Source organism: Eutrigla gurnardus (assembly GCF_963514095.1).
Source record: "Eutrigla gurnardus genome assembly, chromosome: 10".
Classification (NCBI taxonomy): domain Eukaryota; kingdom Metazoa; phylum Chordata; class Actinopteri; order Perciformes; family Triglidae; genus Eutrigla; species Eutrigla gurnardus.
The window spans coordinates 28084559-28099210 of record NC_139924.1 but is presented as its reverse complement, the minus strand read 5'-3'; the positions used below and the strand labels follow the sequence as shown (position 1 = coordinate 28099210).

The 14652-nt window shown below is 41.0% G+C and overlaps 2 protein-coding genes across 2 annotated transcripts in view; both read left to right on the top strand.

Annotated features, from left to right (window-relative positions):
- jam3a (junctional adhesion molecule 3a) overlaps positions 1-8331 on the top strand; it is a 14452-nt gene extending 6121 nt beyond the window's left edge. The window contains exons 2-9 of the mRNA XM_084019581.1: positions 2906-2977; positions 3074-3187; positions 3326-3478; positions 4818-5020; positions 6124-6223; positions 6375-6504; positions 6637-6688; positions 7280-8331. Coding sequence (XP_083875707.1) covers positions 2906-2977; positions 3074-3187; positions 3326-3478; positions 4818-5020; positions 6124-6223; positions 6375-6504; positions 6637-6688; positions 7280-7315 — 860 coding nt within the window. The 3' untranslated portion in view covers positions 7316-8331. The remainder of the gene's footprint in view (positions 1-2905; positions 2978-3073; positions 3188-3325; positions 3479-4817; positions 5021-6123; positions 6224-6374; positions 6505-6636; positions 6689-7279) is intronic.
- A 767-nt stretch (positions 8332-9098) lies between these two features.
- vps26b (VPS26, retromer complex component B) lies at positions 9099-14403 on the top strand. The gene is made up of 6 exons (XM_084019661.1): positions 9099-9747; positions 11022-11178; positions 11276-11440; positions 12229-12404; positions 12477-12619; positions 13339-14403. The coding sequence occupies exons 1-6, from the start codon at positions 9525-9527 to the stop codon at positions 13474-13476; spliced, it is 1002 nt and encodes a 333-aa protein (XP_083875787.1). The 5' UTR covers positions 9099-9524; the 3' UTR covers positions 13477-14403.
- The last annotated feature ends 249 nt before the right edge of the window (positions 14404-14652 follow it).

The following is a 14652-nucleotide window of genomic DNA, read 5'->3' as shown; positions in this document are numbered from 1 at the left end:
CATACTTATTTACCCTCGACGTTTGAAATCAAGACACATGGTGGAATTATGTGTACGTTTGAAATTGTAATTTTCTTAATGTGTTGTCGCACGCCCCCTTTGCTCCATGCTCGCTCATTTTCCGCTCAACTCGTCCTCCTGCCGGTCCGGGCTTGACACAACTTGTGAATTATGCCCCTTGCCATTAAAATCTGACATTTACAAAATAACACTGACTGCTTAAAGGAGAGTGCACTCAAGCAGCGAGCTTCAAATGAATCATGTGTTGTTTTGTGCCAACGGGGGAAACAAGTTGGTTGATTAAATACGCTTCAACATTTAAGCACATTCCCTCTGTCAAGTTATTTATGTGCTTCTCATTTGCTTTGTTGGGGCATTTTGATTTAATTATTTATCCCGTGAAACTCAGCGTGAGTTAGTGTCAGAGTTTAGCAGGTTTAGGTTTTCACTGAAGCTGAAATTAAATAATTAAAACCAACATATCGTGACGTTTGAGGCTCTCTGCTTTAATGAATTCACTTCACGGATCAGTCCCAGCTGGCACCCTGACAGAAGTGAGACATGGTGTGACGTAGTGAAATAAAGTGAGATCTAGTGAGATGAAATGAGATGTAGTCAAATTAAGATGTATTGAGCTGTACTTATATGTAGTGAGATACCGTGATATGTAGTCAAATTAAGTGAGATGGAGTGAAATGGTGTAGAGACTTAGCGAGATGAAGTGAGATGTAGTGAGATGAAATGAGATTTAGTGAGATAAAGTGAGATGTAGTGAGATGTAGTGAGATAAAGTGAGATGTAGTGAGATGTAGTGAGATATAGTGAGATGTAGTGAGATGTAGTGAGATGTAGTGAGATAAAGTGAGATGTAGTGGGATGTAGTGAGATAAAGTGAGATGTAGTGAGATGTAGTGAGATAAAGTGAGATGTAGTGGGATGTAGTGAGATGTAGTGAGATAAAGTGGGATGTAGTGAGATGTAGTGAGATGTAGTGGGATGTAGTGAGATGTAGTGAGATGTAGTGAGATGTAGTGAGATAAAGTGGGATGTAGTGAGATGTAGTGAGATATAGTGGGATGTAGTGAGATATAGTGAGATGTAGTGAGATATAGTGAGATGTAGTGAGATGTAGTGAGATGTAGTGAGATATAGTGAGATGTAGTGAGATATAGTGAGATGTAGTGAGATGTAGTGAGATAAAGTGGGATGTAGTGAGATGTAGTGAGATAAAGTGGGATGTAGTGAGATGTAGTGAGATGTAGTGAGATAAAGTGGGATGTAGTGAGATGTAGTGAGATGTAGTGGGATGTAGTGAGATGTAGTGAGATGTAGTGAGATGTAGTGAGATAAAGTGGGATGTAGTGAGATGTAGTGAGATATAGTGGGATGTAGTGAGATATAGTGAGATGTAGTGAGATATAGTGAGATGTAGTGAGATGTAGTGAGATGTAGTGAGATATAGTGAGATGTAGTGAGATATAGTGAGATGTAGTGAGATGTAGTGAGATAAAGTGGGATGTAGTGAGATGTAGTGAGATAAAGTGGGATGTAGTGAGATGTAGTGAGATGTAGTGAGATAAAGTGGGATGTAGTGAGATGTAGTGAGATGTAGTGGGATGTAGTGAGATGTAGTGAGATGTAGTGAGATGTAGTGAGATAAAGTGGGATGTAGTGAGATGTAGTGAGATATAGTGGGATGTAGTGAGATATAGTGAGATGTAGTGAGATATAGTGAGATGTAGTGAGATGTAGTGAGCCAGCAAGGCAGATGTTCATATTCATATATTTAACATCAGATGTGTTTTTGACAGAAACCAGTCGACCTCTTTGTGTCTGAAAGCATCACCTCACTGAGTCCCTTTGACTTCTCCTGGCATTGTTCTTTCTACATCTCAGTTTAAAAGTGTCTTTGGTTAATTTAAACCCTCTACGTGTGTGTGTGTGTGTGTGTGTGTGTGTGTGTGTGTGTGTGTGTGTGTGTGTGTGTGTGTGTGTGTGTGTGTGTGTGTGTGTGTGTGTGTGTGTGTGTGTGTGTGTGTGCAGCATATCAAGTCATGCTAAAATGTAAAAACACATAAACCTAAAGTCCCTTTAGATCATTTGTATTCCCGTTTTTGTACATTACTGTACTGCAATCTGATCTTGGTTTGTTTGATTTGTTAAAAGTATGATGTTAATGTACTTTCAATATGAAAATTATAATCAACAATGAACATTATCAGATAGAACATTTCTTTGTTAGTGTATTTGCAATATACTCCTGAAAATGTAGCGTTTCTTTCCCGCCTTTGTAGCCTTGTCTGCATACGTTTGATTATCGTCCTGCAGCATCGTCCTAAAACTGGAGGGACTATAAAAGTATAAAAGTCCTCCCACTCTCTCCAGGGTGCGTCAGAAAGCTGAAAGTCAGCACTTTGACTCCACTCAGGGTTGCATTTAAAATGCAGTGCACAGAACTAAAGCTAAAACAATAAAAACTCTTCATTTGTTGTTGTTGTACTGCAGCAAATTAACATTTAAAACCCTCTCGTTCACTGTTTCGTCACCAGCCAAATTATTATCCAGTTAACAAATTACCCCAGTCAAACTCAGAATATTTCTTCTGTCTCTTTCCCCCCTAAAGCTTTTTAAAGGTTTAAAAACTGCATGTGAAAACACATGTTGGCCCCCAGGTGTTAATCTTCTTAAACTAAACAGAAATGTGACGCGATTAATAAGAAATGTTTACCCTCAATCAGATCCCAAGGCTGTCTGAGAGCTTCTATATTTATCGCTTTAATCCACAGTTTATTAGGCAACGAGCCCGGGTCGTTAACGTCTGCTAATGAAAACGGGACATCAGGGTTACTCAGCGTTTAGCGTCTTTCCTTATTTAATTTATTTATTTCTTCTTCTCTCCTCGCAGGTCACATCCCGTCATCACTCGGGGTAATCCTCCGAACCACAGACAAGATCGTGTGGGCAAATGAGTTTGAGCGTAAGTTGCTGAGGGAGAAAAAAAACCTATTTAGCTAAAGTAGCTTTTCTTTTTCCTGATGCATTCTGTCCTCTCTCTCTCCCCTCCACCACACAGCCATTGAACTGACCTGTTTAATAGAGTCCATCTCGACAAACAACCCGAGGATTGAGTGGAAGAAGATTAAGAACGGCGTGCCCAGTTACGTGTACTTTCAGAACAGGATAGCAGGTAAACAGCTCCCTCTTTGAAAAAGCCCCTCCAACCAAAGCCGAGCGCCTCAGAGGAACTTCTGTGTTTCAGGCCTGTGAAGTCACGCCGTGTCTACCAATGAGCCACTGTAAAAGGTTTTTGTTCCTCTCTTGAAAGGGGACCTGGAGCACAGAGCTCAGCTCAGAGAGCCGGCCAACATCCTGATCCTCAACGCCACCCGGTCCGACACGGCCGAGTACCGCTGCGAGGTGGCCGCCATCGACGATCAAAGGGACTTTGATGAGATACTCATTAGCCTGGCGGTGAGAGGTGAGCCGCCCACGTTTACATTCATGAAGGTTAAAGGAAGAACAGGAAATCATATTCAAGTGGTATCATCTAATGAATACGTTTGTATCAAAGGAATAGTTTGACGAAGACTGAGATTAGCTTAGTATAAAGACCGGATGCAGGTGAAAAACAACCTCCGGTTCTAAAAAGTGAAGCACTGAAGTCCCTTAAAGCTGCATTCTCTCTGCTGGCCACCAGGGGGCGACTCCTCTCTGGTTGTATAGAAGTCTATGAGAAAATGGTCCTACTTCTCTCTGCTGGCCACCAGGGGGCGACTCCTCTCTGGTTGTATAGAAGTCTATGAGAAAATGGTCCTACTTCTCTCTGCTGGCCACCAGGGGGCGACTCCTCTCTGGTTGTATAGAAGTCTATGAGAAAATGGTCCTACTTCTCTCTGCTGGCCACCAGGGGGCGACTCCTCTGGTTGTATAGAAGTCTATGAGAAAATGGTCCTACTTCTCTCTGCTGGCCACCAGGGGGCGACTCCTCTCTGGTTGTATAGAAATCTATGAGAAAATGGTCCTACTTCTCTCTGCTGGCCACCAGGGGGCGACTCCTCTCTGGTTGTATAGAAGTCTATGGGAAAATGGTCCTACTTCTCTCTTGATGTATTATCTCAGTGCTTTAGGGGGCGGGGCTCACTGCTGATTGGCGTTGCTATTAGATCATCCACATTTTTTCTGCTTTTTTTTACTTCACTTCTGATGTTTTGCTTTTTTTTGTTAAAGTTGTTTCTGTTTTGTTGCATTTTGATTTTTTCTTTGTTTGATATTTAAAGCTTTTTTTTTACACTTTGTTTTGTAAGGTGCTTTATAACGTGTTTATATTAGAACGCTTTCAAAGATGACTTCAAAGTATATTAATTCTCCTTAAATCATTATTGAGTTACTTCAATCGTTTCCCCATCTTTATGCTAAGCTAAGCCAAGCTTGCGTCTTCTGCCAGTATGAGGCTGGTGTGAATTTTCTCATCTGTATTGTTTCCTAAAATGTGTGTGTGTGTGTGTGTGTGTGTGTGTGTGTGTGTGTGTGTGTGTGTGTGTGTGTGTGTGTGTGTGCGTGTGTGTGCGTGTGTGTGCGTGTGTGTGCGTGTGTGTGCGTGTGTGTGTGTGCGTATGTGTGTGTGTGTGTGTGTGTGTGTGTGTGTGTGTGTGTGTGTGTGTGTGTGTGTGTGTGTGTGTGTGTGTGTGTGTGTGTGTGTGTGTGTGTGTGTGCGTGCGTGCGTGCGTGCGTGCGTGCGTGCGTGCGTGCGTGCGTGCGTGCGTGTGTGTGCGTGTGTGCGTGTGTGTGCGTGTGTGTGTGTGTGTGTGTGTGTGCAGTGAAGCCTGTCGTGCCGCGGTGCAGCGTGCCGGAGGCTGTCACCGTCGGGACATCGACGGAGCTGCGATGTCTGGAGAACGAGGGTTTCCCGGCCCCCCAGTACCGCTGGTTCCACAACAGCGAGGAGCTTCCTCAGGACCCCAAGACCAGCCCCAAGTCGGGCAACTCGTCCTACAGCATCAACCCCGACACCGGAGGCTTGGTGAGAGAGAGCGACGTAACGTTTCAGCATTTCCATGACATTCATGCAAATTTAAACAATCCCCAGTTGTTCAAATAGTCCTTCTGCTTCACCTTCTCCTCACACGGAATTCATACTAATTAAACCCAGTCCCACGTTTTCAACTGTTCCTGCCACTTCACTCTCTGACCCGTTTAAAACCAGCAGTTCAGCTTTTCAGCAGCCTCTATTACTGTTATTAGAATCTGCCTCCGCCAATGATACTCAATGGCAGCTTATGTAATGTGTAGTATGTTAAGAGTGAACAGCTTAATCTCAATAAAACCCCGAACCATCGTATGACTAAAAGCAGGATTAATCCGTGTGTGTAGAGAGAGAGCTGGAGGGGGAAACGAAACCCAATGCTGCGTTCACATCAAGTGTGAAACGAGATTGTGTGTATATACGCCTCACCCGCCGTAAAGGAGGCGGGGCTTCCCTCCATGTATGCACCAATCAGGTTTCATCCATCAGGGCTGAAATCACCACTATGGCTGGATTTACTGGATCTAGCAAGACCCACGTGGGCTGGTTCACCACAGCTGGAGGAACCAGAATAAAGTATTGATCTGTGATTTGATATCAATAACCAGATGAAAAGGATGCTGAAATAACTCCCTTATGATGGTGATCAGTAAAAAGTGCTGAGTCATGCTTTGTTAGGTCTGTCTGCAAGACCACAAGATAACTACTGTTAAAACGCTGGTTTTCTGAATGGAGTCTGGTTGATGGTGCTAGGCTACGCTAACATTGTAGCTGCTCCATCAACACTCCAAATAAGGTCATCTAGACATAAAATTGCAGCGTGGGAAAAGTTCTCTTCGTGTTTGGTGTGAACGCAGCTTTTTATATAATAAATGTTGCATTCAAGGTCGAGGTGATGCGTTTGTGGTTCACTTCCAAGACACGATAACAACCATCTCACTAAACTCATACAATGTGTCAACACGACTCTTTAGAAGATGTCAGAAGAGTTCATCCACATCCAAACAAAACGCCCCGCAGCATTTTTGTTGACAGCACAGCAGCCGTCTGTCACCGCACTGAACATAAAGACAAAATCTCTCAAAAAAATGTCTACTCAGAAATTCCGAAGAGTGAGGAAGGAGGACGCGGGGGAGTACTACTGCCAGGCGAAGAACGACGCCGGACACGCACAGTGTCCTTCGCAAACCATGGAAGTCTGTGAGTGTCAAAGAATGTCTGAGTCACTGCTTTTTTACAGCCCAGATATCAAAAGTTTGCCTCAAACTGTCTATTTGATTGATGCAAAATACTTCTGAAAGTACACGAGAGCACAGATCAGAGTACCTGAAACCTGTAACGTCCGTTGCAGATGACGTCGATATCCTCGGAATCTTCCTCAAGTCGTTCGGTGCCGTGGCGGTTTTCTTCTGTTTGGCTGCTTCCATCTGTCACTCCCTGAAACGGGGATGCTTCTACAAGAAAGGCCACAGTGAGAACAAGTGAGTGAGATCTCCGAGTAAACACGAGAGGACAGGGATGTGTTATTATACGGGACATTCTCCTGTATAATAACAGTGATATCGGCTTTTTAATGCTGTATTTTATTATGTGTTTTTATGGATTTATTTCAGCTACAACTGGCCGGCACAGAACGAGGGCGTAGAATACGGCGACGCAAACGAGGTGAAAACAATCTGCAGATTATTTTATTATTATTATATATTTACTATTGCACTTGTTACAATGAACACATGAAAGTATTAAAGGATCAGGTCTAGAGTCTGACCAATACGGGGTTCATTAAATTATACGACTGCAACTACAAGTGGATTTACTTACATTCTTCTAAGTTTCTTCTAAAAACAGACTTTTATTGGAAAGCATTTCTGCTTATTTGCTTGTTTTTTCATTTCTTATCATTTTAAATGTATTTTATAACATTGTATGGTGATGTGGTCATTTTTGTTCTGGTTTATAGTTGTGACCGTTATTGAGGCGGCTGTTACATTTCCAGCTGTGTTGTTCTAAGATGAAGGGACTCTGTGTTGTGTAATAGTAGACCATTTTGGCTATTTGGGAGCAACAGCGCTCTCTGCTGGCCAAACTATGGAAATACAGAAATTCGAAATTATTCCAGTAGTGGTTTCTATGTTAGATTCCTTACAAATGAATGTTATATCTGCATTTATGAGCCAGTACGCGTGCCGATACCGACATATCTGAGATGATCAGTTCTGCATACTAATATTTATAATTCACGTTTTTTGTCTACAGGGTCATTTCCGCCACAAGTCTTCATTCATCATTTGACAGCTGCGACAGAAGACGAGATGGACCGAGACGAAAAGAAAAACTGTTAAAGGTTAACTTGCTACAACGATGGTAAAGTTTGAGGCGTAACACGGCACATTTATTCTCTGATGCACATCGAAATCAAAGCAACCAACTTGCCAAAGTAATTTTAAATATCATTTTGTGGCACCGTTTCATGTTTTTTTGATAACGTAGTAGCATTTTTCATTTCTCTGTTTTTTTACTGTTTATTTTCACTCATTTGCCACTGTATTTTTTATTTTACAATTAAAGAAAAACACATTAATTCGTTATTTATTAGTTTATTTTTGGGGGGGACAATTCATCTTTTCTAATTCTAACTTTTGACTGAAATTGTCCTTTTAAGTTCCGTTCACGACACAAACGTGTTCTCGTTGTTTCGTTTCTCATGGGGAAGAGTTGCGACCTGTGTTTTGTAACATACTGTAAGTTATACAGGCAATAAGCAGCAGACCGTCAAAGGGCTGATGAGCTCAGAGTCATAAGACACAATTCCTCATATTCACAGATGATAACAAGTATGAATACAGTGTAACCCGTGAGTTTTGAACAACGTATATATATAAATATATATATACATATATCCCACAATGCTGCAGAGTCGATATGTACATTAGATGGTGGAGACGTTTGATTTCTAGAGTGCTGTTTCTGTGTGTAAGTGACCTGCTGTGCTTTACTGATTATTTGTGAGTATTGGACATATTGTCCAGTTTCGACTCGGAAGTATTTAATGTACATAAATACATTTTTCTTTTTAATTTGCCTACATTGTACTCCCATACCTTCTTGTAAATACTGCAATAAAACTGTGTGTTGGAAACATATTTACAGTATTTACCGTTTCAGTGTCTCTGCAGTGTTGAGCCTGTCATTTCAAACATCAGTGTTAATGATTTGTGTAACAACTCAGGAACTGTTGTAAAATGTCCACTGTTCATTTGATATTAACGCTATACGTTCATGTTATTTTGTTACTATTAAATACGTTTGAACTGTAAATGTTGTGGAGACTTGGAATTATTCATTTGGCAGAGAAACAATCACACATACATAATTATACGCCATCAACAAACTGTAATTGTTGGAGGATCAACTTTTTGACTACTGCAAAAAATAAAGTAGTATAGTACTCTACATTTTAATTACAATTATACTTACACACAATGCGGGGCATTCTCCTGTATAATAAATATTATAAGTACAGATCAATAAATACTTTTAACTAGAGAAAACATTTATGAATGTCGTGCTACTTCTTCGATTTACTTAAATATTTCTTCCACCATTGCTTTATCGTATTAAAAAAAATAAACTTCAGTACAGTATTAAGGTAAATATACTTCACATGGAAGAAAAGTATAAACACATAGCTAGTACACTAGCAAATTTGGGTAAATGTGCTTATTTTTCACCAGTGAATTTACGCATAGCTCTTAGTAGTACAGAATAAACACAATGAATGAATATATATTCAATATAAATGCAGTATATATATATACACACATACATGTATATATATACATATATATGCAATATAACATAGTGTTTACTTGATTATATAAAAAATAGAATATATATATATATTTTTTATATATATTCTATATTCTAAAAATGTTTGTGAATACCGATACCAAAAAATAAAAGAAGCCACTTCCGGTTCAGAGTTCCACCCCAAAATGACTTCTGGGCTTTATTTTGAAAACCCATACCCGGAAGTAGTTAACCCGAGCAGGTGGCGTACATCCTGAATCATTTGACAACAATCCGCCGTCTTTTCCCTTCCATGAACAACAAACATGTAACATCTATCCCGGCGGCGAGGATCGTGTCGGTAACTGGGGGTGCAGACTAGTTCGTGGCCGCGGCGTAGACTATTTACCGGAGACGTCGCTGATGTCAACGGAAGAAAGCTAATTCTGTTTTTTTTAGGGTTTTTTTTTTTTTTTTTTTTTTTGCGTATTTTCGCTGAGCCGTCGCATCGCCGTTTCGTAGCTAACGTGTAGTTTCCCCTGTGGAAACATCGACTTTTCGTCCCGTAGTGTGTGTGATTATTTAAAAAAAAAGAAAAAGGGAAGTGAGGTTTCACCGCCGAAGCAGGCCTCCGCGGTACATGTGTGTGTTTCCTACTTCCACACACTAGCTTCGCTTCATATATATTTATTATTACACCTCAACAACAGCCATGAGTTTCTTCAGCTTCGGACAGAGCGCGGAGATCGACGTGGTGCTGACCGACGCCGAGACGCGGAAGAAGGCTGAACACAAGAGCGAGGACGGCAAGAAGGAGAAGTACTTTCTGTTCTACGACGGCGAGACCGTCAGCGGGAAGGTGAACGTTACCCTGAGGAACCCCGGGAAGAGGCTGGAGCACCAGGGCATCAAGATCGAGTTCGTGGGCCAGATAGGTATGTTTAAAAATAGAAATAATAAAAACACATGCAGCCTCATAGCTAGTTTTATGATATTATGGTGGATATAAATGATAACACACAATAGGGGTCGACCGATGTGGCTTTTTCAGGGCCGATACTGATTACTACTCTAGACTGATGACCGATATTTACCGATTATAAATATTTCTAAAAAAAAAAAAAAAGTGTCCAAATTTAGATTACCACAAACTCTTAACATACAACTTTGTTGAAATTCCTTAAAGAGTGTCTTTAATTCACACAACTTTTTAACGTGACCTGAACGTCTCACCGTTTCACTCCTTGCTTTTAAACTTTTAAACTTTTTGTTTTTAGTTGCTTTTATAAAGATCTGGAAAAGTCTCATATATATATATATAACAATTATTGTAATAATTATTATCAACACAGCGCAGGGAGCTATCAGCAGCATTATTATGAAGTACAAGCAAATCAATTAAATTAATTAAAAATTAAATAAGACCAGAGCGTAGTGACTGCAGCTGCATCAGAAACCAAAGTAGCACATTTTTTTTAATTTAAATTATTTTATCGAAAAAATCAGCTTTAAAAAAAATGGAGGTTAACCATAAAAATGGAAGTTAAAAACATTCATAGTTAAAAACATTCATATTAGAAGTTAAAAACATTCATATTAAAACTAACATTATGATCCAATATTATTATACAGGACATTCTCCTGTATAATAACTACTACTAAAAAACAACATTTATATATACACAAGTTATTGGTGTAGGGAGTGGGGGCATTATGGGTGTTAGAGCCAGAATCAATCTTATTTCTGGAGATAATTTCCCTTCTTCCCATGCTTGTCTTTATGCTGTATAGATTAGGTGTACAGTTATATTAATATCTATTTTTCTTGTATAAAGAAGCATTTTATGGAAGTAATGTATTCCCTTATTCTGGGAAAGATGAACCGGCGTGGGCAGAGTTATATATATATATATATTTCAAAGCAATAGCATTACATTCTTTGTCTGTGCACCTTTAGTTACGAATGGCTTTGTAAAAAAAACCCAAACTTTTAAATATTGTGGAGAGGCGTGTTTGTGGACGGGAGTGTCCAATATCAATATCACAATATGATCCAGATAATCATAAAAATGTATTAAAAACTCTCTTAAATGTCACTAAAACATCCTGGAATCACTTTGTTAATAAAGCAAACAATGTTTTATTTCAAGTATATTCCCATATATGTGTCTGAAACATGTTTGAATCTGAAAGTGTCTCTCTCTTCCAGAGCTGTACTACGACAGAGGAAACCACCATGAGTTCGTGTCCCTGGTCAAAGACCTGGCGAGACCGGGAGAAATCACGCAGTCGCAGACCTTCGACTTCGAGTTCACTCATGTTGAAAAACCCTACGAGTCGTACACGGGCCAGAACGTCAAGCTGCGGTGGGTTTGATCATTCACCGCCGTCACGCTTTGAGGTTTTAACGCCTGCAGTGAGAATGTGTTTTACAGCCCTGGATGTGATTAAATCTCTTTGCAGGTATTTCCTTCGCGCCACGGTGATCCGGCGACTAAATGACATCAGCAAAGAGATGGACATCGTGGTCCACACGCTGAGCACGTACCCCGAACTCAACTCCTCCATTAAGATGGAGGTCGGCATCGAGGATTGTCTCCACATCGAGTTTGAGTACAACAAATCAAAGTGAGACCTGCAAACCGTTCTTTTTTTACCCGTCAATGATTAATCCGGAGACTATCGTCAATGATTCAACCGTCTAATATCCCATCAGGCCGTGCTGCTGCTGCAGCAGCTCTTCTTATCTGCGTTTGACCTCCTGCACCTCCTAAAAGAAAGCCCACTCTGCTCTGATTGGTCGACCTTAGTCCGATCTCTTCATCCGATATGCCCCGCCCCCTCACCACAAACAGAAAACAGGAGCTGTCCTGCTGAGAAACAGAGATAAAAATTAATTTCAGTTCTTCTGCTCGTCTTCCGAAGACGAAGACAAAAACTATAAAACACTGAAGCAGAGGTCTTCAAGGACCCGCAAGGCTATTTATAGAACGTATTATGATTCTATAATCAGCATTTCTACATCACAATTTAACTTTAACAACACAATTAACATGTAGATTTGCTTAGAGGTTGTATTCATGTTAATGTTTAGTTTTGGAAGGAAAAAAAAGTTAAGTCTATATAACCTAAAGAAAATTATACAATAAATGTCCGTCACAGAGGTTAAGGTGACGTCTGTTATAGTAATAATAATAATTAAACCGAGAAAAGCAACACTTTTAACTAATAGATGAACCCGGTGATTCTTCCAGAACACGAGACTTTTTGAGTTTGATGATTTCATTTACCCAAGTTGTTAACGTGAAAATGTTATTATAAACCAGCGAACATGATTTAATTCAGTCCGACAGCGTTAAGACACAACGAGAGTAGAAAACAAACATCAGGGCTGAGTTCTAGTTTTCCTCCGACAGGTACCACCTGAAAGACGTCATCGTGGGTAAAATCTACTTCCTGCTGGTGAGGATCAAGATCAAACACATGGAAATCGACATCATCAAGCGTGAGACGACGGGCACCGGGCCGAGCGTCTACCACGAAAACGACACCATCGCCAAGTACGAGATCATGGACGGCGCTCCGGTCAGAGGCGAGTTCCCGGCGTTTGATTTATCGGTTTAAATCGTGAAAACGTTCTCACGCCGCGTTCTCCGTGTTGCAGGCGAGTCCATCCCCATCCGGTTGTTCCTGGCCGGTTACGATCTGACTCCCACCATGAGAGACATCAACAAGAAGTTCTCCGTGCGCTACTACCTGAACCTGGTGCTGATCGACGAGGAGGAGCGCCGCTACTTCAAGCAGCAGGTAGGCCCAACGCCGGGCTGTTTGCATCGGAGACGGGAAGAGAAACACCAGGAAGGCTGCCAAGCAGTCAGAAAATACAATTTTATTCTTCTAATTTTAGAGATTAACTAATATTTCATCTTCAGATATTATTCTGTCACTGATACATCGATATGTGAACACACGCTGGCCGATTTATAACATGAACTTTCAAAGACTCTAATATGAAAAGTGCTGCTGGAACAATTGTAGTTATTACTCAGTTTGACCAGCAGAGGGCAGTGCTGAATACAAACAGCCTGACAACCTGGCACAGTGGACCCTGAGTCCTGTTGCCATGGTGAAATACAGCCGAAGAAACAACAGACGCCTCACTAATGGTCAAAAGTATAAACCGACACAAACCGCCGACAAATTACAAACACTACTTAAAACCGTGAACCTATTGGATTTTACACTGCATTAATTACATAGCTATGTATGTGTAGGTGTGTGTAGTTTTTTCAAATATATACATTTATTTATACATTAAAAATATATATAAAAATATTTATATATATATATATAACTAATTTCTATGCATTGTAAGGGATCACACAGCACACGTTAACCTTCCTAATCTGAGTCACTGTTGGGGATTTACATTATTTTATTTATTTAATCACAAAATTATCAAATGTGCAGATGTTAGTGAATATGAACATATTAAAAATGAAATGTAAAACCTTGTCCTCCTGCAGGAGATCACGCTGTGGAGGAAAGGGGACGTGGTGAGGAAGAGCATGTCCCACCAGGCCGCCATCGCCTCGCAGCGCTTCGAGGGCTCGGCCGCATCAGAGAGCGCGCTGGAGCAGGCGGCGAAGGAAGAGAGCGGGTAGAGAGAGCCACGCAGCCGTCCAATCACCTCGCAGGCACCCGGTCAACATCTGGCAACGCAGCCCCTCCCCCCAACCCAACCCCCACCTTTCTATTCGTAGCCGCCGCCGCCGGTGACGGGAGGAAGGACGGAGGCCGGCGTCCAGTTATCATGCAACAGTCTGCAGGAGGCGTTCAGTGTCTGCTGGCCTTCTACTTCCTCATAACGCAGTTCTTTTCTTCTTCTTCGTGGGAATCAAAACTAATAACGCATTTGCGACGTCCACTGTGTTTATTCTTGAAATATTTATCCTTTTTGGTCACTTTTAACAAGGTTTTCAGGATTAATTCTGTTTCTAATCTCTTTAATTAATGCGACTGAATGGATCTCCCGACATTCCACCTTCTAACGAACGCATTCCTAACACCGCCACGAGGCCGATAACTGAGGTCACTTTGCACTGCTTCGTCTTGCTTGAACACTTTTTCCTTCTTCGTCGTTTGCACAGAAAAAATAACCGGAGCGCAGAACTTTTTTTTTTTTTTTTTTGAGCGTGCGGGCTGAAGTATTATTATTATTATTATCCCCCAACGTGTTACTTTGTTCTCATCTGTAAATAAGAGCGGCTACGACCTTTCCTCCTGCTCCAGCTTGTGTACGTTGATGATGCAGCACTCGGTGCCACAAAAAAACAACCTTTTTAAATGTTTGTGCGCTTCGCCTCGGCATCCGGCGGCGTTAGAGAAAAAAGGTGTTTGTATCGAGTCTGTATCCTCTTTATGAAAGTCGTGCCTACGTGTATCAAGCAAATTAAATCTTTCTGCCTCTTTAACATAATTTTAGTCTTTTAACCAGAGAAGAAAATGACAGTAGAACTATCTATCTTTTGCAAAATGCTAATTATTCCTTGTCCCTGAAAGTCAAATAAATTGATGCCAAATGGAAAAAATACAGACTGTTCTTTTGCAGAAAAGTGTTTTGATTGATGTAATGAACCTGAACACACGGGAAGGAAGTGACCATATTTGGATTGTGGAGGAGCAGAGCAGCACCCTTACTGGATCTGGATCCATGTGGATTCTGGTGTGAAGCTGCTAACAAAGTGTGAAAGTTGTCTAAAGTTGTCTATGGTAAGTGAGCAATCAGCTTGTTTGAGCCAGCTCACCTGTAGTGAATAGACTTGATTAGAGGGAAGGAG